General features: G+C 38.0%; 1 protein-coding gene across 7 annotated transcripts in view; it reads right to left on the bottom strand.

Annotated features, from left to right (window-relative positions):
• ATP8A1 (ATPase phospholipid transporting 8A1) overlaps positions 1 to 23,513 on the bottom strand; it is a 244,887-nt gene that overhangs the window by 103,594 nt on the left and 117,780 nt on the right. For all 7 annotated transcript variants that reach the window (XM_004448742.3, XM_023592370.2, XM_058299208.1 and 4 more), the window contains 2 exons: positions 18,469 to 18,553; positions 15,741 to 15,880 (listed from right to left, as the gene is read on the bottom strand). In XM_004448742.3, the coding sequence (XP_004448799.1) occupies positions 15,741 to 15,880; positions 18,469 to 18,553 (225 nt within the window). The remainder of the gene's footprint in view (positions 1 to 15,740; positions 15,881 to 18,468; positions 18,554 to 23,513) is intronic.

The following is a 23,513-nucleotide window of genomic DNA, read 5'->3' as shown; positions in this document are numbered from 1 at the left end:
ACGTGAACATCTCCTTCCATCATGTGACCGGGATCTGACAGTGGGTGGACACCTCCCCCCGCTGTGCTCTGCAGAGTCACTAGAGATTGATTTTCAGTATTACTCCATTCTCCCCATAACCAAATCCAGCAAGATTCACTTCAGCATTCATTTTTCTTCTCAACCTCTTCCCTCTTACTTTGCCTTCACTTTTATTTAAAATATTAGATAAGGAGAGGATGAATGTAAAGAGAATTAAGTATTCAGGATGGGGTCAGGGTTGGTACAATACAGAAAACATCTCAGTTTCTATTTTCCCTCCAACTTTAAGCCCCGTTTACTTTTTAGCAAAACTGAGGTCTGAAAATAGTCCTGAGTTGGTAGGCATGGAGAATAAAGTTAAATATCTAAACAAACATTCACAAGTATGTATGTGTGTGGGTGTAATTTATATATGTATTAATTAGGACTGCTTTTGACTGCATGTAAGAGAAAAAATCTAACAATGGCATTAACAAAGATTTAGATTTCCTCACTGTAGCAGTTTGATATAGTTATGAATTCCAAAAATAGATATTGGATTATGTTTGTAATCTGGTCTATTACTGGGCATGACTCAGTTATGATTAGGGCTTTGACAGGGTCATGTCATTAGGGCATGGCAAAGGACAGGGTTGGAGCTTTTGATGTGGGGCTTTTAATGTTGGAGTTTGATGCTGGAAGCTTTAAGCTGGAGCCCTAGGGAAAGAGACAGAGCCGTTCACCTGATAGTCTACAGCTGACCTTATGGAGAGAGGCAAAGCCTAGAGAGCCTCATAGTCTACAGCTGGCCTTGTGGAGGAAACAGATGCTGAGCCCAGAGGAACCCAGGAAGCCTGAACCCTCACAGATGCCAGCAGCCATCTTGCTCCAACATGTGGAAATAGACTTTGGTGAGGTAAGTAACTTATGCTTTACGGCCTGGTAACTGTAAGCTCCTACCCCAAATAAATACCCTTTATAACGCCCAGTAGATTTCTGGTATTTTGCATCAGCACCCCTTTGGCTGAGAAATACACTCATGTAAGAAATACACTAAAGTAAGCAGTTCGGTATTAGGTCGGTGGCTCAACTATATCTCAACCCATTCTGCTGGCCTTTCTCAATGTCTCAAGATGGCTGTCACTACATAGCTATGACAGCCACATTCAAGGCAAAAAGAAGAGAGTAATAAAACCATTATGTGTCTTATTAGGAAAGCTCAAGTGTTTCCAAAAGTCCCCAGCATATTTCCAGTTATGAAATAGGCTAGACTGTGCTACATGGTCACCCCTAGCAATGAATATTTCACTCTTCTCATCTCAATAGTGGACATGGCAAAGGAAATGTCATATCACAATGTAACAATGATTACTTACAAATGGACAAGTAAATCCATTAGTGTGTGTACATGTACACACACGCACACGTTTCCCATGCCTTGCTCAGTGAAACTCAGCTCATCCTCAAAGGTCAAACTCAAGTTATTGTATTTTTAAAGCTTTTTCTTACTCCTTCAAACACGTTTTCCCCTCTGCCATGCTCTGACTGAACCTGGCTCATCTTTGGGCAATGTAGTGTTATCATATTAAGATTCGTTTTTAAATGTATTACTGTAGTATGTTTGTTTGAGGGTAGGGACCAAGCTGTGTTCATGTTTATATCCCCAGAGCATTGACAGTCAGCACTCAGCATGTTTGCTGACTGAACTAAAACTAAAAAAAAAAATCACATGTTATAAAATAATGCTGCAATCTAGATAATTTTCTTTTCAATATATTCTAAATAAACTGAACAGCTATTAAATACATTTGATACTTGCCATCTTAGCATAAAACATATAAAGCAGGAACAAAAGTATACTTATTTTAGGAGATTGCATTATTTTATTATCTTTAAGGAAAAAGAGATTAGAAATCTATAATTATCTGATGAATAATTACCATCCAGAAGTTAAAGATTGAAAAGGAAGAACAGTTTGGTGTCAACATGCCAACATCACAATTGCTGTATTTCAACATTTAGAAAAGGATCCTATTGATTCTTTCAGCTACGTTTAGGGCATTTTGAACTAAACAATTCTGGCCCAGATCCCAGTTAAGATTAGCTGAGTTCAAATATTAAATATTCTACAGAAGTTCTTATGCAGTTCTTTAATGATCATGGGGATAATCCCTTTAGTAATGCAAGCTGTTGCAGTTTGGTATTGTTAATGAATTCTAAAAATAGATATTGGATTATGTTTGTAAACTGGTCTATTCCTCTGGGCATATTAGATTGGATTATCTTCAGAGGTTTCACTTCTACTTGATTTAATTATGAATAGGGCTTTTATTGGACCATATCAGCAGGTTGTTCAGTTCCTGCCCCCTAGGTGGGCAGGACTCAGAGAAAACAAGGCAGAGGAGTTAGAGTTTTTATCCTAGAGCCCAGGGAAGTAAACACACAGAGAGGCAGATACATGACGAAAGAGAGAAGGCCCCATCGGACACGGCAGAAGCCCTGAGAAGAGAGGTGAGCTGCTTGTTGATATTCACGGCTGGCCTTATGGAGAAAGCAGAGCAGCTGAGCCCGGAGAGAAATGAGCCCCAGGAGAGAGAGACTAGACTTATCCCAGCCTACATCTGATTTTGGAAGAAGCTGGGACAATGGAAGAAGCTGAGACCATGGAGCCTTAAGAGAAAGAGGAGGGCGGTGGACTTGGCCCAGTGGTTAGGGCGTCCGTCTACCACATGGGAGGTCCACGGTTCAAACCCTGCGCAGTGCTGATGTGCGCAAGGAGTACCCTGCCACGCAGGGGTGTCCCCCGTGTAGGGGAGCCCCATGCGCAAGGAGTGCGCCCCGTAAGGAGAGCCTCCCAGCGCGAAAGAAAGTGCAGCCTGCCTAAGAATGGCACCACACACAGAGAAATGACACAATATAACGCAGCAAAAAGAAACACAGATTCCGGTGCCACCGACAACAACAGAAGTGGACAAAGACAACGCAGCAAATAGTGAACAGAAAACTGGGCTGGGGGGGAGGGGAGACAGATAAATAAATCTTTAAAAAAACGAGAGAGAAAGAGGAAGCCTGAACCCTTGCAGCCATTGGCAGCCATCTTGCTCTAACACTTGGCAAGAGACTTTGGTGCGGGAAGTAATTTACACTTCATGGCCCTGTGACTAAAAGCTTCTACCCCAAATAAATACCCTTTATAAAAGCAAACAGATTTCTGGTATTTTACATCAGCATCTCTTTGGCTGCGTAATACACAAAATTTTCTAAATAAAAATTTTTTTACATAATATACTTCACAAAACACTTGGGTAACAGGACATTGTGAGAGCCAAGACTCGAACACAGAAACAAGCATATCTGTATATTTGTTAGTACTACTCTAATGGAAGAAATGAACTCAAAGTATACAGGTATGCATTACTATGTACAAATCTAATAAAAATAAAATGACTTCAATGGGAGATCATGTTGAAAACACATTTGGAAGAAGGAAAGCATGCATGCATCTGGTTTGGCACAGGTAAAAGGAAAACAGATTTCAAACCAGAAAAAAAAAAAAAGAATATAAAGAACCACAGGGTAGAGCCGGCAAGGTATATGCTGAGAAAAGTTTCAAGTAGTTTTATATGGAGTGTGTTGGTGGTTATCGCAATAGGGAATTTCTAAAAGGGATGAAAAAACATTTCTGAAAACTAAGCAAAATTGCAGTGGGTCTATTTGATTCCCATAAAGGAAATGCTGTGCTCCAAAAGTCTGTTAATTTCCCCTTTATCCTAGGAGCTCATTGAGTGCAGCACTTATTAATTTTACTGGAAGGCTCTATGAACTCCTTTCTTTTTGCCCCGGTGTCATTTATTGTGAGATTAGGATCTTGAGCGATAGGCTGTTCCACCTCTGGAAATTAATATCTTTGGCTAAAGTTTATAATTCCACAGTGATCATTAGGAAAAAAAGATTAGAACTTGTGTGGGCTTTTCCTGATCACAACAGACGAGTGTTTGGACTGCAATCAATTTCATCTCGAATATGCATACTTTATATAGATGGCCATTAATGGGCACTATGGGAATTACATACTCAGCAAGTGCCAAAACATGATAAAATTCCCATGGCATTAAGAAAAAAAAAAAGATCCCATTCTAACACTGATTTTACTTTTAAAATGTCACCATGTCAAAAGTTTGGCAAGTTTCAGGTTGACAACTCTTTGACATAAGATAGATTGAGTTATCACTGAAAAAATCATGAAATAATATTTATTCATCCAGTAAAGTCCCCCAAAATCTTATTTTCTCTTTCAGATGTTGATAATGCTGGCAAAATTTTTAAAACTGCATCTTGTATGTAAAATTTCTACCCTAGTGAAAAAAACAGCTTCACGGAGACTATTCAACAACTATATGGTACAATGTGTCACAACAGATTTAGAAATTACATTTTTTCCCAATACACATACATTTTGGTAAATACCAGTGCTTCAAAATGACCTATTTCCATATTAGCAATTATTTTGTCAGTCTTAGACTACTTTTTTAAAAGAGTTTGTAATATGTTCCTCAGTGAGAAAAAATATAATAAACTCATGTCAAGTTGGCTTCAGATTACAACATGGACTACTTGGCAGAAGTTTCTTTAAAGACAAAAAGAACTAAATTTCCCTAATGAAGTAAACATGGATGGAATATTAGCAACACATAGTATGCTTTATTTCAATATGAAATAAGACTGACTAGGAGGATGAAGATCAAGAAGCAACTAATATTTTCTGAGCACAGGACACTAGCCAATGCTAAATGCTTTATATTTATTAATTCAGTTAATAGCTTTGAGGAGGTAAAGTAAATTGACCAAGGTCAGGCAGAGGTAGAGCTGATGGTAAGAACAAGATACCAGGAATCAACAAGAACCAAAAGGAAGCTAATGGAAAGTAATCCATTTGATAATAAAGTGAATGGATTAGTTAGAATTGCACTCAAATCACCAGGTTTTTAATCTTTGTCTCTATTCTTCAGCCTTTAATAACACTTTGTCTCTAAGAGTGGGTTTCATCCTCAGCCATGAGCCATTCCTGCCACGTATTCTCATTTCCCTCTTTCTACCTTCAAGTCCCAGTGATTCACATATCAGGAATGGTTCCTTTCTATGCTTGCATAATTCATTTATTCACTCATTCATAAATTCACACTGAGTTTGTAGTTCTGGACAGAAGGCTGAGGAAACAACCATGAGTTCCTTCCTTCATGAAATTTATATTTCAGTATGAATCATTAGACTCATTTTTGGATTCCTTCCTACCTTGGCTTCTGATTTTATCACTTTGCCTTTTACTGGTATCTGATTCTCCTAGATTCTGCCTGGATGCTGTCAGCAAGGCCCAAGGACTTAGCAACAGGGCCAGGAATCTAGAGTGATGGTTCTCAAACCTTAGTCTGCATACACACGGGTTGCTGGGTTCCACACTCAGAATTTCTGATTCAGTAGGTCTAAAGTGGGGCCTGGAAATGTGCAATGGTGACCGTGTTGCTAGTTTGAGGAATTAACTTTGAGAAACACTGATCTAGGGCAGAGTTGACAAACTTTTTCTGTAAAGGGCCAGATGGTAAATATTTTAAGGTTTGAGGGCCATATGTTCTCTGTTGCAACCACTCAGTTCGGTCTCTGTAGCCCCAAACAGCCAAAGACAATATGGAAGCAAATGGGCATGGCCATGTGTCAATAAAACTTTTAGATTTGGCCTTTGGGCCAGAGTTTGCAAACTCCCATACTTTTGAGCATCCCATCTCTGAACTTGGCTCCCCCTGACTTACAGCTCTGGCTATTTCCTAGTCCAACCCCTACCCTTCTCTCTGAGCCTGGCCTCAGTTGCTTTGTTTCTGTCCCCTGTCCCTGCAACCCCAAACTATAGACAACGTCTCTTCACTACAATAGAGAATTACCATGAAAGAGAAACAACAATCCCCTTAGCCCCCCACCAAAATAATCATTTTATTTGATGCTATACATTATCATAAAAGTAAACACAATGTTCATGTGAGCATAGAGCATACACATGGGACAGAGGAATCTTCATCTGGGTAGCTAAAAAAAAAAAACCCCATTCAACAAGAGTTAACACTTGATCTTAGATCTTATATGACGAATTATGAGTTAGCTAGGCAACTGGGAGAGGTGAGGAGGGGAGGGAATTCCAAAAAGAAGAAATCACATATGCACAGACAGTGGTATGGGAAAGTGTTTGAGAAGTTGAAATGTAGTCAATACGGGAACGATAAATGAAGTGAGGTATGGAAGATGAGGCTGGAAAAGCTGGCAAGGAATGGAACTGAAAGGGTCTGTGTATTATGCTGAGGATGCCAAACACCAAAGGGCATCTGGGGAAGAATTTTAGTAAGGGAGTGGAAGGATAGATTTACATTTCAGAAAGTTCACTGGTGGCCAACTAGGGATGGAAGCAGGAGGCTGCAAGATCTGTGAAGAGGCTACTGCAGCGCTCATTCTTCTTTAGCTTTAAAATATAGTATAACCCTGGAGTACGGATGTACTAATGGCTATGGGATTCTCAGAGTCATTCTAAAATGCTGGTTCTCCACCATTCCCAGGGACCTTCTTCATTCTGTATTCCACTGGGAATCGTTCACTCTAGTACTTTCCCTTCTTGACATCTTTTAGCACACAAAGATGGGGTTTTAGTTAAAGGAAGAGAGCCTCATATCTCCTTTCCTTTCAGACCAGGCTGAGCTTCAGTACTAAGACTAAGAGCAATAAATCTGGCATGACTCATTTGTCCAGTTCTGGTGAACTCAGGCAACCAATTTTATTTTTTACAAGGCCAAGGTTTTAACTTGGTTCTTTCTGAACCACAGAAATCACATTTCAACTCTCAAAAAGCCAAAAGCTTGGTAAATAAGGCCAGAATTAACACACACACACAAGATGAAAGGAATCAGGGTTTCAGAGGTGACTGCCTGTCAGGTTTCAAAACAACACATTCATCTATCTGAGTGAGAAGGCAGCCATACCCAGTGTGGAAAGTCTACCAAGAGGCATTCGTAAAAAAGAATCAATCACACCACAGAAGAGGAATTGGTCAGAGATCTAAAGAAAGCATAAATATTTTAAATAAGATGATTCTAAAGGAAAATCATGACAAAACTAATTTTCATCTATTTATAAGGAAAACAACATTCGTTACATAGAGTACATAGAGGCTGCCTCAAATACTAACTAGATGTGTCCTGCCAATGCCTCCCCTGCCCCAAGTAGGTACTTAGTGATTATAAAACTACACTTGGCTACATTTTATTATTTCAAGTCTCCAACTTTTGATGTACAGTCTTGCTGTCTTCTAAACCAACTTAGCAGTATAACACATGATTATTAACATGGGATTTGGAATTAAGACAGAACTGGGACTTGAATGCCTGCTCCGCCAACCACTGGATATGGGTCCTTCAGAAAGTAGCTCAGAACAATTTCCACATCAAGATAAAGCTAGTGATACTGACTTAACAGAATTTGTTCTGAGAATGAAATTAAGTCAGTCATGTCAAATTTTTTGGAGGATTACATTAGAAAAAAAAATTGAGCATCTTCTCATGGCAGTAATATTTTGTATAATACATGTGTTCTAATATCAATAAATTATGTATATTATAAAATCCACAGAGATTATAAAAAGATGAGATAGATCATCCTGCATATCCTACTACAGAGGCCCCTGCACTAAATGATAAGGGTAAAGGGCTTAGGAGAGGGCTTGGAGCTTAGTAAAGCACAAAAAGTAGCACATTTTATTAGCAGATCAGCTGAATAAAGACAAATGTTCTTAAACAAGTTGTAGGACAGGAAACTACTGAAATTTTAACCATGAAATCAACAGTATGTCATGTAAACTTTCATCTAGTTTTTAGTACAAATGAAAGTGATATTTGCAGCTACTAAGAACAGAAGTTATAGTTTTATCTGAAAAAAAGCCTTCCATTCTAATACAGAAGTTACTGAGAACTTGGCAGTCATGGATGTGTCAAGAAAAGTCCTGTTCTCCATTAAGTTTTACATTTCTCTAGGAATCTCCTAAACCGCATAGCCACATGTTGCAAAGACAGCTAAATGCTTGCGTTGAGTCACACTGAGTGTAATGGTTGATCTATATTTTGCCACATCAAGATAGTCTTTAAAAATCTCAGAAATGCCAACCATATTTTGAAGTGTAAAGGAACAATGATTTTTAAAAAAGATCACTTAAAATTATTGGTTAATAAAAAGGGCTACTAAACAAATCACCATCATATGTGTATCTACAAACAGCTAGCCTTCATTCAAGGCCCTTTTAGAATTGGGTTTTAAAATTTCCAAGTGGTTCAGTGCAGGCACTTTATGATTTCAAAGCACAAGGTCTATTTAAGTCAGTACTAAACACATATTCATCTTACATGAATCCCATTAATGCTCTGTCCTTCCAGGAAACATGAATTTTGGGTTCTCATTTCGAAGAGTTTTAGATGCCAAAAGATACTCAACACACATTTACAGAGCATCTACCATATACCGAGATCCATGCTATTTAATCTGCTACAATTTTTAAAAAAACTTAAAAAAAAAAACCTTTTTACTGTAGTAATATCTTTTAAGCCTTTTATTTAGAAATAATTTAAAACTTAAAAAATGATTTAAAAAATAATAGAAAACCCATAGAAAACCCCAACATGCACTCTACCGAGATATCCTGATCCACCAACTTCTGACATTTTGCCACATTAGCCATATCATTTTATTTTCTTAATATTGAGAGTAGATTGTTTACATCCTGCTCCTTGAACATCGCTCCATGTACATTTCCTGAGATATGTTATCATTCTTAATATCGCCACTAATCCAATGAGCTAGGTATTATTACTTCCATTTTGTAGATATGAAAACAATTTCAGAATTTAAATCACTAGTCCAAGGTCAAGAGGGAGTATCAAAAGTAAAGACATTAGCCCATGTCTCACTCTCTGCAAAGCCCATGACTTCTCCCATTAATCAGATTGCTGTCAGGAGCTTGTAGTCTAGGAGAGAAAACTTAGAAACAGATAAACTACAGCACATCTGGCAGGTGCCAATGGGACACAAAGGGTTCCTTCTTGTTCACAGGTTTACCACTGCTTATCTTCCACCACTAACACGAAAGCAGGACTTTTTCTCTCTTTTTTTTGCTACTCTGTCCTGGAGCCCAGAACAGAGCCCGCCACGCAACAGTTCCCAACATGAGCTCTAGTATTTCCAACCATCTCCACATATAAATCCTTCTCGCATTTATATATTAAGTAACTTTGAAGACAGGTTTTAAAATGGATGAGACAACTTCTAAAGGTCATTCTGTAAACTTATGAGCTCCTTTTATAACATGTCCCTAAATGATTTTCATAGGGACAACACGTTGGATGTCAGCGCCCTCGATGCGCAGAAAGGATGAACTACATCAGGCATGGGGCCAGGTGTTCGTTATGTGAGTTCTTCCTAATCTCCAGTGTCTGAATAAATTATTTGAGTTATTCAGTTATTCATTAGATATTTATTGAGTCATTCACATGGGCCAGACAATCAGGTACTAGTAGTAATACAGGGATGAATGAGAAATGCGGACCTTGCTTGCACGAAGCTTCGATCTATGGGAGGATATACATTATAATCACGCATTATCAAATGCATGCCAAATAAAATATTGCTATGTGATTCAAAGGAAAGCTAGATGATGACAAAATTACATCTTTTTGATTAATCATAAGTCCAGAAATGGAAATACTTAACAAAGCATTGGATAAGTCCTAATTAAAAAAATTATTTCCCCATCTCTGCTTTATAAGGAAAGGAAAAGAACAATTTTATCATCAGGAAAACACTATTTCAATCATTGCTCAATCTGTGTAAGTATACCTCACACTGTTTTCTGTTTTCTGTAATGCCTAAGATAATTTGCTTTTGTAAATATTAGAAGATATTACTAGGTAAACTATATAGTGCTAAAGATATAATTATATTTTTCTACTGAAACAAATGAAAAATTTTCAAAATACTGAATTTCCATGAAGGCTCAAACTGATTAATTATAAAATCTTCCCTGATAGGTAAAATCACAGCCATCTGTATTTTATTAATTTTAAAAGGCATTTAGCAGCATGGTAAGAATATAACTTAGGTGTCTTAGAAACGTCAGAATAAAAGTAAAGTGGCAGAGTAAAAAGGTAAGAAATTTCAGAGAAACCATTGCTAATGAGACATTAAAGCTTTGTTATTACTCCGTAACCTATTTACAATTTTTTTCCTATCCAGATACAAATAAACTTAAAAAATTTTTAAGATAATATAACTCTTAAAAAATATAGACCAACACTATCCGTGGTTTCATAATCTAAAATTATGGGGCCAAATACGTTTACTGTCTTTGAAAAAGAAGGAGGTTAAGAAAAGTAAAACAGGTCAAGTTTGCCATCTAAAAGAATGAGACAACTGTAAATTTTCTCAAGTGGTAATGAAGAGAGATTAAGAGGTGTTACTGTCCACGATACCCCAGGCAAAGCTGCATTTCTCCTTAAATTGGGTCAAGACAACTGAAGAATCTGATATAATTCTAATAACCCCTTTTGCATTTAACTATGTGAACTTTCTTGTTCCTGAAAAAGTTAGGCACTCACAGGAAATAAATGTTACCTCTTAGATTATATTTAGTAAAAGAATAAAGATGCTTCAGTAACTAAGTCTTAAAACTACAAAAAACATTATTATATATATATTATTTTTTTAGGAGGTACTGGGGATTGAACCCAGGACCTGGTATATGAGTCAACTGAGTAAGTGCTCAACCACTGAGCTACATCTACTCCCCAGTGAGAGTTGTTTTTTTGTTTGAATTTTTTTTTTTTTTTTTTAGGAAGTACTGGGTATTGAACCCGGGACCTCGTACAAGGGAAACAGGCACTCAAGCACTTGAGCTACATCCATTCCCCAATATACATGTGTGTGTATTTTTTTAGGAGGTATCAGGGGTTGAATCTGGGACCTCAAAAATGGGAAGCAGTCACTCAAACCACTGAGCTACATCCGCTTCCCTGCATTATATATATTTTAATATCCTGAGAACTTTCCATTAGACTGCAAGTGTTAGAGCCCATGTTATACAATTTTTCAGCTGAGATATGATTGTATCTTATAGATGACTTAAAAAGCCCAAATCCTCTTATCTGACAATGATTGTTAATAAGGATGACAGTACCTGAGGACTATTTCAAACCTCCCAAGTCCTCTCTCCTTGAGTTTGCGCCCCTGTGGTTGAAGGGAGCACGTTCTTGAGCTCAGATGTGCTGGGGTAGAAAAGTAACAAAGCGCTGCATCCAGGGAAATATGTCAGTATCTTCTTGGAAGTTCTTATCTGGATACTTTTCTCAACTTATGCTCAGAGTTATAGCTCCCAAAGGAACGTTTTAACTAAATTTTAAAAACTGAATTATGGGTTGGAACAAATATTGGAGGGATAAGATAGAGAGCAGGGTTTAAAAGTACAACCTTAATCAAATTAGAAAATTTTCATTCAATTTGTAACATATTAAAAACATTCTTGTTTTGTGGATAATCTCTAGAAATCTTTCAAATTTTGAATGTCTCTAATATAATACAATCTCATGGAGTTAATGCGTCAAGGGCATTTTGTGTCATTAATTGAAATGTTCAGGAACATCTTGCATGCGCTGTTCTGATCTTTTGTTGACAAGCGAGGACAAATGTCAACAGTCACGCTGAAATATACATTTTTTTAAAAAAGTTCACATACCATATGTAATGTTATATATTCGAACTGTGCTCACTGGAACCCCAGAGTCGTGCAAAATCACTCATGGATCACCACGAGGGCAAGGCAGAGGCTGCGGGAGAACTAATTAGAGGCCACCTCCCATCCCCTCTACTCTTTAATCAGAACAGCTCTGCTGTTATCAGTTATATATTATGTTTCAGGCAAGATTTTGTTTGGAAAATGGGCTCTGCTCTAACAAAATATTCTAGACTTGAAAATCACTCTCATAGTTTAAAAAAATCACCATCTTTTATGTAAACTCCAATATTATGATCTACATTTAAAAAAATTTGATTCCAACCACATAAAAAATAGATCACATAACTAACAGTCTAAGTTAGATAAAGCAGCCAAGTAAAAAGCAGAAATGGCTGCACCCTAACACAGTGCAGCTAAATTTAAAACCAGGGTGATACGGACCCTGCATCCAGATCGATGGTCTGACAAGCTGAGGGAAGCTTGTGCTGTGCTGGTTTTAATGGCAGTAACCCATGACTTCTATTTAACACTGATTTGAGGTGATTTTAACAAAGAACGGAAGCACAGACCAAGAAAGAAGTGATATTTCCCTGGCTGTAGATACAGTGAAAACCCCTGAAGTCCTCAAGTAATCAGGGCTTGGAGAAGTATTTTCAGGAAAATTGTTCTCAGTCTCAAGACTACTAATGTCATTATTGCCCATTCCTTTTTCCTGAAAAGAACTTCTGTTTTCTGCTATCTGGTAAGATAATCTTGGGGGCTCATTTTCAGTTACCACATCTCTGAAAAGTTCCTTAGGGCCAAGTGTATGGGATCTTCAAATTTCCTCACTTAAGGAATCTGTTCAGACCATGACACCCAGTGGGCCTGATTTGATTCTGTATCCTCAACAACTAGCATGTATTAGTTACTCAATAAAAGCCTATTAAATTAGTAACTGAGTGAAATTCTAGTTTCAGGGGTAGTGATGGTATTTGAGTTGAATTGTGCCCCCCAAAGAGATATGTTGACATTACATGGATACAGAATCTTTGCAGATGTACAAAAGTCAAGATGAGGTCATGGCAGATTAGGGGGCCCTAAGTTCAATGACTACTGTCCTTATAAGAAGGTCATTTGAAGACAAGGGGATACAGAGGCTCCGAACAAGAATACCATGACAATGGAGGCAGATATTAGAGCCATACACCTACAACCCAAGGAATACCAAGGATTGCCAGCAACCACCAGAAGCCGAGAGAGAGGCAAGGAGCAGTCCATTCTTCAGAGCCCCTAAAAAGAACCAATCTTGGGAAGCGGCTGTGGCTCAAATACTTGGGCTCCTGTCTACCATATGGGAGGCCCTGGGTTCACGTCCCGGGACCTCCTTGTGAAGGCAAGCTGGCCCATGAGCCGTGGAGAGCTAGCACAGCAAAATGACGCAACAAAGGGAGACAAACAGATACAGAAAAAACATGCAGTGAATGGACACAGCGAAGAGACAGCAAAGAAAGGAACAAGCTGCAAAGCAAGGGATGGGGGGAGGGGGGGAATTAAATAAATAAATACATCTTAAAAAAAAAACCAAGACCAAAAAACCAATCGTGCCCACATCTTGATTTTGGAAACGTCTAGCCTCCAGAACTGTGAAAGACTACTTTCTGCGGTTTTAAGCTACCCAGTTTGTGGTCATTTGTTTTGGCAACCTTAGAAACTAATTTATATGGATATAGAAAGCCAGCCATTTAGAATGAGTTGGCTGAGCAAGAGATTTCTTTACTTTTCTGGATCTTAGATTTTCCAACAGAAGTTAGAGAATATAGCCTACCACTAAGTAAAGACGAGTTAGCTATAACCTCTCTTTTTTATTCATTTTAGGTAAGAGGCAATCATAAGGGAGGCTTCTGTATTTGCGCCCTAAAAAATAAGTTGCAAGGCAACTTAAATTTCATTGTGACTCGCCACTGCCATCTTCTGGTAAAAGGTTGAACAATCTAGTTCATTTAAAGGAAGTAATACGACATCACAGATACTAAAAAAAACTGTTAAATCCAGAAAATCTGATCTATAAACTCTGGGAAATTCAGATTAAGAATCCTAGGCACTCTATACACTCAATAATTATAGGATTTTTTACAGTGTGCTTGTAGTGGGAGCAATTTAACCATTTAGAATCGTTTTCAAATATTTTTTTTTTACTGACACTTACTATACATTAATTCTATCTCATTACCCAAAGGGAAAAGGCTACATTATATTCAGATTGGGTAGAAAAGGAGACAAAAGTCATTTCCAAACAGGGCAATTATTTTTTACTTCTCGAAAAAGAAAAGCGAAAATGTAAAAGTCAATCCCATGAGTGCTTTATGACAGTATGTATCTTCTCTTGGAAAGATATTGAATGAGATTATGGTCATGGTCTCAGATTATTTTGCCCACATCATACCCCTAAGAGATGATAATACGTAAGTAATTAGGAAGTGACCAAAAAAAAAAAAAAAAAAGATTCAGTAAGTGGAGCAATAATAAGCCCCTTTGTCGTATACCTCGAAAAATGGGGGTAGGGGGGCACTAAGTTGTAAGGTACTATATAAACTAGCCAAGTCTTCTTGGAAATGTGCAGGGTACAAAAGTAAATTCAAGTGGAAGGAGCTTTGAGGCAAAACAAAACAGTTTAGTATTCACAATCCATTGCGGAAACAGGAAAACAGTATCCAGGGTTACATGTAACAGCTGTGTACCCTAGAGAAAGCACCTGGAGCTGGAGGATGTTCCCCAGCACTACACAGAGGGAAGGGCGTGTGAGGAGGGAAGGGAGTGAGGCCAGGGAGGTGCTGGCAGGGCCTGCCACCTTTCAAGAGAGGCAGTACCATGGTCTGAGGAAGGAGGAAAAACAGAGCAGCCTTTACTTACCTGGACAGAAGATTAAGACTGTGGCTAACACGCAGGTTTGAACAGAGCTAAAGGAATTAGGTAATCGGGGAGTTATTCAATGGAAAGCTAATGGTCATACTGAAGATATCTGAGAGGTTAAGGGCATGAACTCTGGAGCCACAGACAGAATGCTGGCTCACACATTCGCTCTGCAATCTCAGCCAAGTTACTCACATCTCTGTTGCCTTGATTTCTTCAGCTATAAAATAGAAGGACTCCTACCTCAAAGGGATGTTGTGAGGATTAAATAGGTTAATCAATGAATGTTCTTTGAAGGGAACCTGGCACGTAGTAAGTAATACATAAAAATGATATTCTTATTTAAGGAAGCAAGATTTTTTGCTATTTATACAGTACCAAGCATAGGGTGTCCATCACTTTCTGGTTGAAGAGTTTTAGTTTCTTTATTGATAAAATGGAAAATATTTATAGTTATGAACAGAAACTATATATATTTAATATTTAACAAAGTGACTGGTCAAGTATAAGCACTCAATTATTCACTTACTATTATTATTAGTTACATTGTATTATATTCACAGCTGTGCATTGTAATTATTTTATATTATGTATTACATTGTTAAGCTTCATATATAAGCATGTGCAAGTAACATTATGTGTATGTGCATGCATTCATGTGTATGTGTATGTACGTACATGTTTGCATTATGTGTGTGTACATGTGTATAGGCATGTTCTGTGTTCTCAGGCATGTTCTGTGTTCTCAGTTATGAAGAGTAATGGGATATACTGGCAAGGAGGCTGCTAGTCTAACCTTGATCTAAAAATTGTGAAAACAGTGAAGATCTACACTCAGTAATGCCTATGTCTAAAGACTTTTCAGCAAAAATGTTAACTTGTATTAAGATTGTTGAGTGCTTAAATAGACAATACGGGAGTTTCAACAGTAAGTGGTATGTCAAGAAACGTTGGTTTTTATTCCATTGGTACCTTGAATAAAGACAGGAACTTTCCAGAAACCGATCTTCCCATACAATGAGCAACACAGTCTTCCACCTACCTTTTCAATTAACTCGTAACTCTCTTCGAGTTTGAGCAGCCTGTTCTGCACAGATGTTGATGCACGCTGATAGACTGCTCTCCACTCCTGAAAGTCACTCTCTGAAATCTCAGCCACAGCAAAACATAGCGTTCTTAACCCTGAGAAAGGGAGCATACACCACAACTAACACCAAACAAGATTTTATTCAGAAGTCTGGGGTTTCCATAATTATTTAACAAAGTCTCATTTTGTAAAGACTTTGGAAAGTTGAAATCCAAACAAGATACTGAAATCCAATTAATCGTGACAAAGGCCTAGCACAAAATACATCCTCAAGTTCCCCTAGCCTTTACAATTGGCATCCTGCTTCCACTTTCCAGCCCTTTCAATCCATCCTCCAGCCTGCAGTGACTCTTCTAAAATCCTAATTCTTTCAAGTTATTCCTTTGCTTGAAATCTTCCAACAGTTCCCCAGGATGAAGTCCAAACCCCAAAGTATGGCTCATACACATTTATCAAATGACTTCAACCCCATTCTGTGCCATTCGCTTCCTATATACCAAAGGTCTCACATACTTTGCCCTACACATAGGGGCCACTCTTTCTTCCTTGCTCCCTACCCCATCCAATGACTGCCTTGCATTCGGCCCCACTCCTGAGATGGCTCCCATGTCTGGTTTTGCTTGTTGCTTTTACTTGCTGTCTGCTTGTTGTCTGTTTCTTCTTTAGGAGGCACTGGGAATTGAACTGGGGCCTCCCATGTGGGAGGAAGGTGCTCAACTACTTGAGCCACATCTGCTCCCATAATCTCTTTGAAGTACCCTCTTCCCCACCAGATCCCACAGGATGAAATCCTAAAACTCTCCCATGGTGTGAATGAGGTTTATACTGTTTTTTCTTGTAGTCTCTTACATAAAAGCTCCTGTGGGGTAAGGTCCTTCATTTCTTCATACCTGTAACTCCAGTATCTTGCACTGGCTCTTAAGTGGATGGCTTAAGAAGGAAGGGATGCTTATGAAGGAAGGGAGAGAGGGACCCTAATGGGGGTCCACTGGGAGACCACCTTCTTACTGAGATATTTGACTTTATTGATCATTGCTCTTTACCACTACAAATTTGTAGTATAAAGAGTTTACGAATAGGTTGAGGGATAAGTGGCAAAAAGAGAACAGCTTACCAGAAATACTGTGGGAAAACAGTCAAAGATGATGTTTGATGTGACCTATCCCCACTGCTAGTAATTTCATAATCTACTTGGAGGCTATCCTTAGTCAGGGAAAAGTTTATGAGTTGGAACATTTAGGAGGAAAAGCATTTTCTGCCACAGTAGGAAGCAGATATCTAGGTTCCCATGAAGACGACATTCTCACCCCAAGTATTTTAACTTTTAGAATCTAGGACCAGATGCAAACCCTAAAGATCTCAAGTGAAATCAACATGGCTGGGGGACTAGGTGGGAAGCAAATAAACAAGGACTGCACAATAAAATTCAAGAGTCAACAATAAGAAGCAGCAAAGAATGGGAATTGTGTTGTCTATTGCCAGATCATTGAGCATGGAACTTATATCTTTGGGGCCATATTTGAAAACGCTTTTCTTTTTTGGGAACCTGGGAAAACTTACTTGAGGATAGCCAGGGAGAAGAAGTGTCATTCAGGCCAGGTCCTGAGAGAACGGGGGTGGAGGTGGGGACCAAGCCTATTCAAATCTATTTAGAGATTGTAGTGTTTAGGTTTATCATCCAACCAGAGAGGAGAAAGACAGTCTTCCTCCAATCTCCCAAAAGAACCTATGTTGTATGCTGGGTAGGTTATACCTGCTGGGCTTGTCTGAGGCTGTGTCTTTAGGAATCTGAACTCTTTGAACGTTGTGTGTGTTTCCATGCTCTTCCATTTTGGAAGAGAACTGTGAGCAGGTTCTTTGTGTGCTTACTTTGAAAAGTCTAACACTTTTTAAACAATTAAACATTCCTATCTTTTTCCAGCTTAGATTAAGAGGAAAAGAGATTCCATAAGAGTTCAGGCCTGGTCCAAAGGGCAATAGATCTAGCTGAAGCAAAAGGGTGAAAACTTGGGAAATTTAGATACAGCTGTGACCACTGTGGTTAAGTTTAGACAAAAGACTCCACAAGTTCTTGTAGGAACTAACCATAATGCTTAACAGCCCTTGCATCTTTGGGGACATATTCAAAAACGCTTGCTTTCATTTAATCTAGACAATGCTCCTTGACTATGTATTGTTTTGTCTTATAGGTCATATTATTTCAGGAGGACAGAGACAATGATAATCTTGTTTACCGGTGGATTTCCAGGTCTCACCAGGGGGAAGGGAATTTATAAAGAATCTTGAGTTGAAACCTAATTGAACAACTATTTAACAATTATCTAGTTTTACTGATTTCTTCTTTCTTAGGCAGATTAGAAAATCTCAGTTGTTTGACACTTGCTTCTTTTCCTAATGAATTGCCTGAGAAGTAGTGTATGTAAATTGTAAACAGTATCCCTTTTAAAGACTGAAACAAATTTCTAGGCCCTACCCCACAATCTCTCAACATTTTAATCAATACACTTTTAGGAAAAATTTAAAAAAAAATACTGACTGAGAACAGCAGATAGTATAATCTAAACTACCAACAATAATCAACATCCTACTTTAAAAATCTGAGTAGAATAATGCTCCTGCAACATATCAAAAGCGTATGAATTATTTTTATTTTAATCACACTTTATTGCCATATTTTACTCACCTTCTGTAGCAAACTGCTCCAAATGTTTTAGGGTAATTTCTTTGTATTTTGAAGTCTCTGCCAGTCGATCATAAATTACAGTGTCCTGGAAAATAAACAGATGGTCATCAATTAAGCTTAATTAAGTCTTATAAGTTTGATCAAGTTGCAATATTATTAGTGGCAAATCAGTATGAAAAATAACCAATCACTTTTAGCATTAATTTGAAAGCATAAAATATTTTTTCCTAATAAAGTTAAGGTTCTAGCACTGTATTTTCGTGTTTCTTCTTACTGAATAAATCCCCAGTTAGTTCAATGCTGAAAATCGCATATTTTAACAATACCTCCCAACGCCCACATGCTGCAAGATCTCCCCCATTCCCGAAGGTTTTGTGGAACATTGAAGGGTATTCATGGGTGCTACAAGGAAGAAGGGTCCAACAGTCCAACAAGTTTGGAAAATGATGGACTGAACAAAGCTATAGAGCTTGCCTTGCTGCAAAACTTCTTAAAGCCTTTAAAATGCTGGTGTACATGATGGATAGCTAAGAGGGCTAATTGCTATGTATTCCAAACTCACTTGATCACAGGGGTTAGAACGTCTTTACAGGATGGTGCTTACAGAAGAAAAGACTGAGAAACACTGGACTAAATTCATTGACAAGGCTGGTGGTGTATAGTGGAGAAGAATGTTGGACAAACTGAATATATCTGAATGAATCACTTATGGCTTTTAGATATGATTTACGTAACTCTGTAAAATGCAATCACTGGATTATCTTTAAAATCCTTCTCAACTTTAACTCGAGGTTCCACTTACATTCATCCAGTTTTCCTCACTTTATAAACTGCCTATTGATCCTTTATATTTTGCTTTGGTTTAATGTTTTAAGAATTTTAGTGTTTGGCCTTCGGGGTTTTATTAGACCAGGAAAAAATAAATCATTTACCTGCAATTACTTTCTCAGTGGTATTACCCACTTTTTTTGGTCCCCAATCTCAGGGCTGAGATTTGGAAGCAGACTAATGGAGTATTATTTAGAACCCTTCAGAGAAACAGAACCTAGTGACCTCGGAACAGATGGAATATTCCAGGTCCCAATTATGAATTTCTTTTCATTTTCCAGTGGTGGAATGAGAAGGGGGTCAAAGCAAAAGGAAACAATTTCTCCTCATGGCTCCTTCTTGAGAATAAAAGATATAACTTATGAATACTATTTTTTCTAGAGGGTAAAGAAATTTTCAATTTCAAATTTAAATGGGCCGGTATAAAACTATGAAAATCTTTAAGAAAAAATTAAAATCATGAAAACAAAAGTGATAACAAATAAGGTTAGGAAGATTAAATTCTTGCACTATATCTGAACATTGTAATGGAAGAAACTGATGTTCAGAATAGGAGAAATTAATTTTCTACTTTATTTACAGTATTGGGAAAAGCAGTGACCTTCTGCATTAAATATATGGTATGTTTTTAAAATGAAAATCATAATTGGCCATGCTTACATGTGAAAAATAAAAATAAAGCTACACAGACACCTTTCCACTCAAAGTAATGCTCATTTATTCAGAGAGCTACATCAACTATTAGGTACACTGTTAGGAATGAAAAAATGCTTTTTTGCAGGCACTAAAGCATGTGTACCCCAGCCTTGAACTAGATGTAGAACTGAACTTATGTTATGGAATAGACTAACCTGGATTTAGTTAGCTAGTGTTTGGGCACTCAGCAAGGTAAAAAGGGAAAATTATAGTGAGGGGATATGTTAGAAATGCATAGCAGAAATTATAGTTGCTTAGGGCCTCAAGGAGAGCTAAAATCCATGGTTAGCAATTCATCTTCGGTGAATTTTCATTAAAAACTTGTTTTTCTTATTTATATTTTAAACCAAAGTTCAAACAGTGCTCTGTTTTTATCACCTACTGTACCCTGTAGGTGCTCAATAAATATTTTTTAAATGAATAAAACACTTGGTGCAATCCTCAATCATCCTGACATTTCATTTGCATGGCATGCCACATCATATAGTATTGGCAAATAAACAAGGACTGCACAATAAAATTCAAGAGTCAACAATAAGAAGGTGGCAGCGAATAAAAAAAGAGGTCTTATACAGTTCCTTATTTAAGCATGCAATTTATATTGAAGTTATGTAGATAATCTTGCCAGTGTAACTGATAATTAGCCAGTTATCATCATGGAACCTGATCTCGCAGGCAGTTTAAACAATGAGGCAAGACTGACCTGCAGCAAGGACCTTGGGCCCTGGTGAATTGGAATGTTTGCTAAAGACATCACAACACCTGTATTTAAAAACAAATACTTTCTGCCTATCTGTGCTAATCAGAATACACTATCCTTTGCCTCTTGTAGGGGTGAATTTCTAAAAATGACTAATTTCAAATGTGGTCTCCTTTGTATATGGCAGAGAAGTGTATTTATAGTACAATTAGGGTTTGCAAAAAAAAAAAAAGTACACTTAATTTGAAATTTTCAAACATTCCATGTTTTAATTCATCTTAGGTGAATTTTCATTTGCATGGCATGCCATATCATATAATATTGCCAAATACAAATCCTTCAGTCACTTTAATATCTCTAAAGCATTAAGTTTATTTGCCAAGTTTCTAACTTACTTTGGTATATAAGACTTGGAGTAAGATTTTTATTTTTCTTGAACAAACTAACTTTTTTATTTGTGTAAAGGTATGAATATATTATGAGACCTTAACTGGAAAGTATTTTCAATTAGTTCCTAATTTTCTTTTATTATTTAGGCACTTGTCACTTGATTATTCATGCTTCCCAGGAATTAAGAGGCCCCCAAAGAGTCTCTTCTTAATTACAATCTGCCTTCTTGGATCTTCTACTTTTCACCTTTAGCCCTCCTTTTTTTTTTTTTTTTTTTTTTTTTTTTTCAGTTTTTTGAGATAATTTTAAACTTAACAGGAAAGTTCCAACAAAAATACAAAAACAATACAGAAAACTCCAAAAGACCCCCTCCATAGATACCCAGATTTACAACGTAGTGTTTTGCCATGTTTACTATATCATTCTGCCTACCTACTACTTACCTATCCTCAACATGTGAAGTAGAATATATACATTTTGCTCTTTTAACATTTAGTACTTTCATATATATTTTCTAAGAACAAGAATATTCACTTATGTCACCATATTAAGTACAGCTATCAAATTGAAGAAATTTAACATTGCCATAAAGCATACAGTTTATATTTCAATTTTTTACAATTGTGCCAAAAGTGTCTTTTTGAGCATTTTCTCCTTCATTATTGGATCCAGTCTAGATCATGAATAGCAATGCCATTGATGTTTTTAATCTCTTACTTAAAAAAAATTATGGCAACACATATCCTACCTCAAATTTCCCATATCAACCACTCCCAACCATCAACCATACAATTCAGTGTGATTAATCACATTTGCGATGCTGTACTACCATCAACACTATCCATTACCAAAACTTTTCCATAACCCCAAACTGAAACCTGCACCCATGTTTTTTTTTTTTTTTTTTTTTTTTTTGGATTTGGTAAGTACATCTTTGGGCACCTCTGCACCTCATATACATTGGTTCACATCATGGCCCATACTCTCCTCTATTCCATCAAGTGGGCCCTGTGAGGATTTACAATGTCCGGTGATTACCTCTGAAGCACCATCCAGGGCAGCTCCATGTCCTGAAGACGCCTCCACCTCTCATCTCTTCCTGCCTTTCCCCATACCCTTTGTCCATTATGTCCACTTTTCCCAATCCAATGCCACCTCTTCTATGTGGACATTGGATTGGTTGTGTCCATTGCACCTCTATGTCAAGAGGAGGCTCAGATTCCACCTGGATGCTGGATGCAATCCTCCCATTTTCAGTTGTAATCACTCTAGGCTCCATGGTGTGGTGGTTGTCCTTCTTCAACTCCATCTTAGCTGAGTGTGGTAAGTCCAATAAATCAGATTGTAGGTGCTGGAGTCTGTTGAGGCTCAGGATCTGGCTATCACATTGTCAGTCCAGAGATTCAAATCCCCTAAATATATCTTAAACCCCAACATTAACTGCACCTCCAGCACATTAGCATGAAAGTCTTATGAAGGGAGATCCCATCTGAGTCCAGATTCATCACACATAAACACCATTTCCAAAGATGCACCCATGTTTTAACTCCCCATTCCCCTTTCCCCTGTGCCTGGAAAACTATACTTTCTGTCTTTATGAATTCATATATCCTATGCAATTCATACAAGTGAATGCACACAATATCTGTCCCTCTACGTCTAGCCTATTCAGAGAAGTCAAGGACAAACTCTGGCCACCTCCCAGCCCTTGCCTACCTGTTGCTTTTCCTCTCATTTGTGTGCAGGTGTTGGGTATGTTTCCATTCTTGTTTAATTGTATGCAATGTGTTTGGTATGTTTCAGTTTTGGAGAAACTACAACCAGCCTGGAAGAGCTGTTAAATCTCAATCAGCGCTAGCTGCTTGCCAGGGCACAAAGGTTGCCTGATGAATGCTTTTTGCTCATAGGCAGGCAGGGCCTTTTCTTTCTGAGGTATATAAAAACCTCAGAACAAGTGTCCCTCATCTCTGACAAGAAGTGAGGTATACAGAACTGCCAACCCTGGCCAGGGGAGTTGGCCTCCCTAGGGGACCGGTCACAATGGCATCTCTTTTCCTGCTCATTTGGACCCTTTGTACTATATAAGCAGTAAAGCAGTTATTTGCTGAAAGTCTCTGTTGTGCCTGGGCCTGTGTTCCCATGACACACCATATAGCAAGTCACTCTGCACTATTTCACGCAACCTGATGTCTACAAGGTTCATCTATGATGCAGTGCTTGTATCACAAGTTCACTCCCTCTCATGGCTGAATGATACTCCCTTGCATGGACATACTGCATTCTATCAACCACTCACTCACTGGTGGACACCTGGGCTGCCTCGACCCTTTAGCTGTCATGAATAATGAATATGCCATGAACAACGGTACGCAAATATCTTTGTTGCAGTCCAGGCTTTCACTCCCCTGGGTATATACCCAGAAGCCGAATC

The sequence above is a fragment of the Dasypus novemcinctus genome, chromosome 1 (genome assembly GCF_030445035.2).
Source record: "Dasypus novemcinctus isolate mDasNov1 chromosome 1, mDasNov1.1.hap2, whole genome shotgun sequence".
Classification (NCBI taxonomy): domain Eukaryota; kingdom Metazoa; phylum Chordata; class Mammalia; order Cingulata; family Dasypodidae; genus Dasypus; species Dasypus novemcinctus.
The sequence above is the reverse complement of the archived record's forward strand: the minus strand, read 5'-3'. Positions and strand labels throughout refer to the sequence as shown.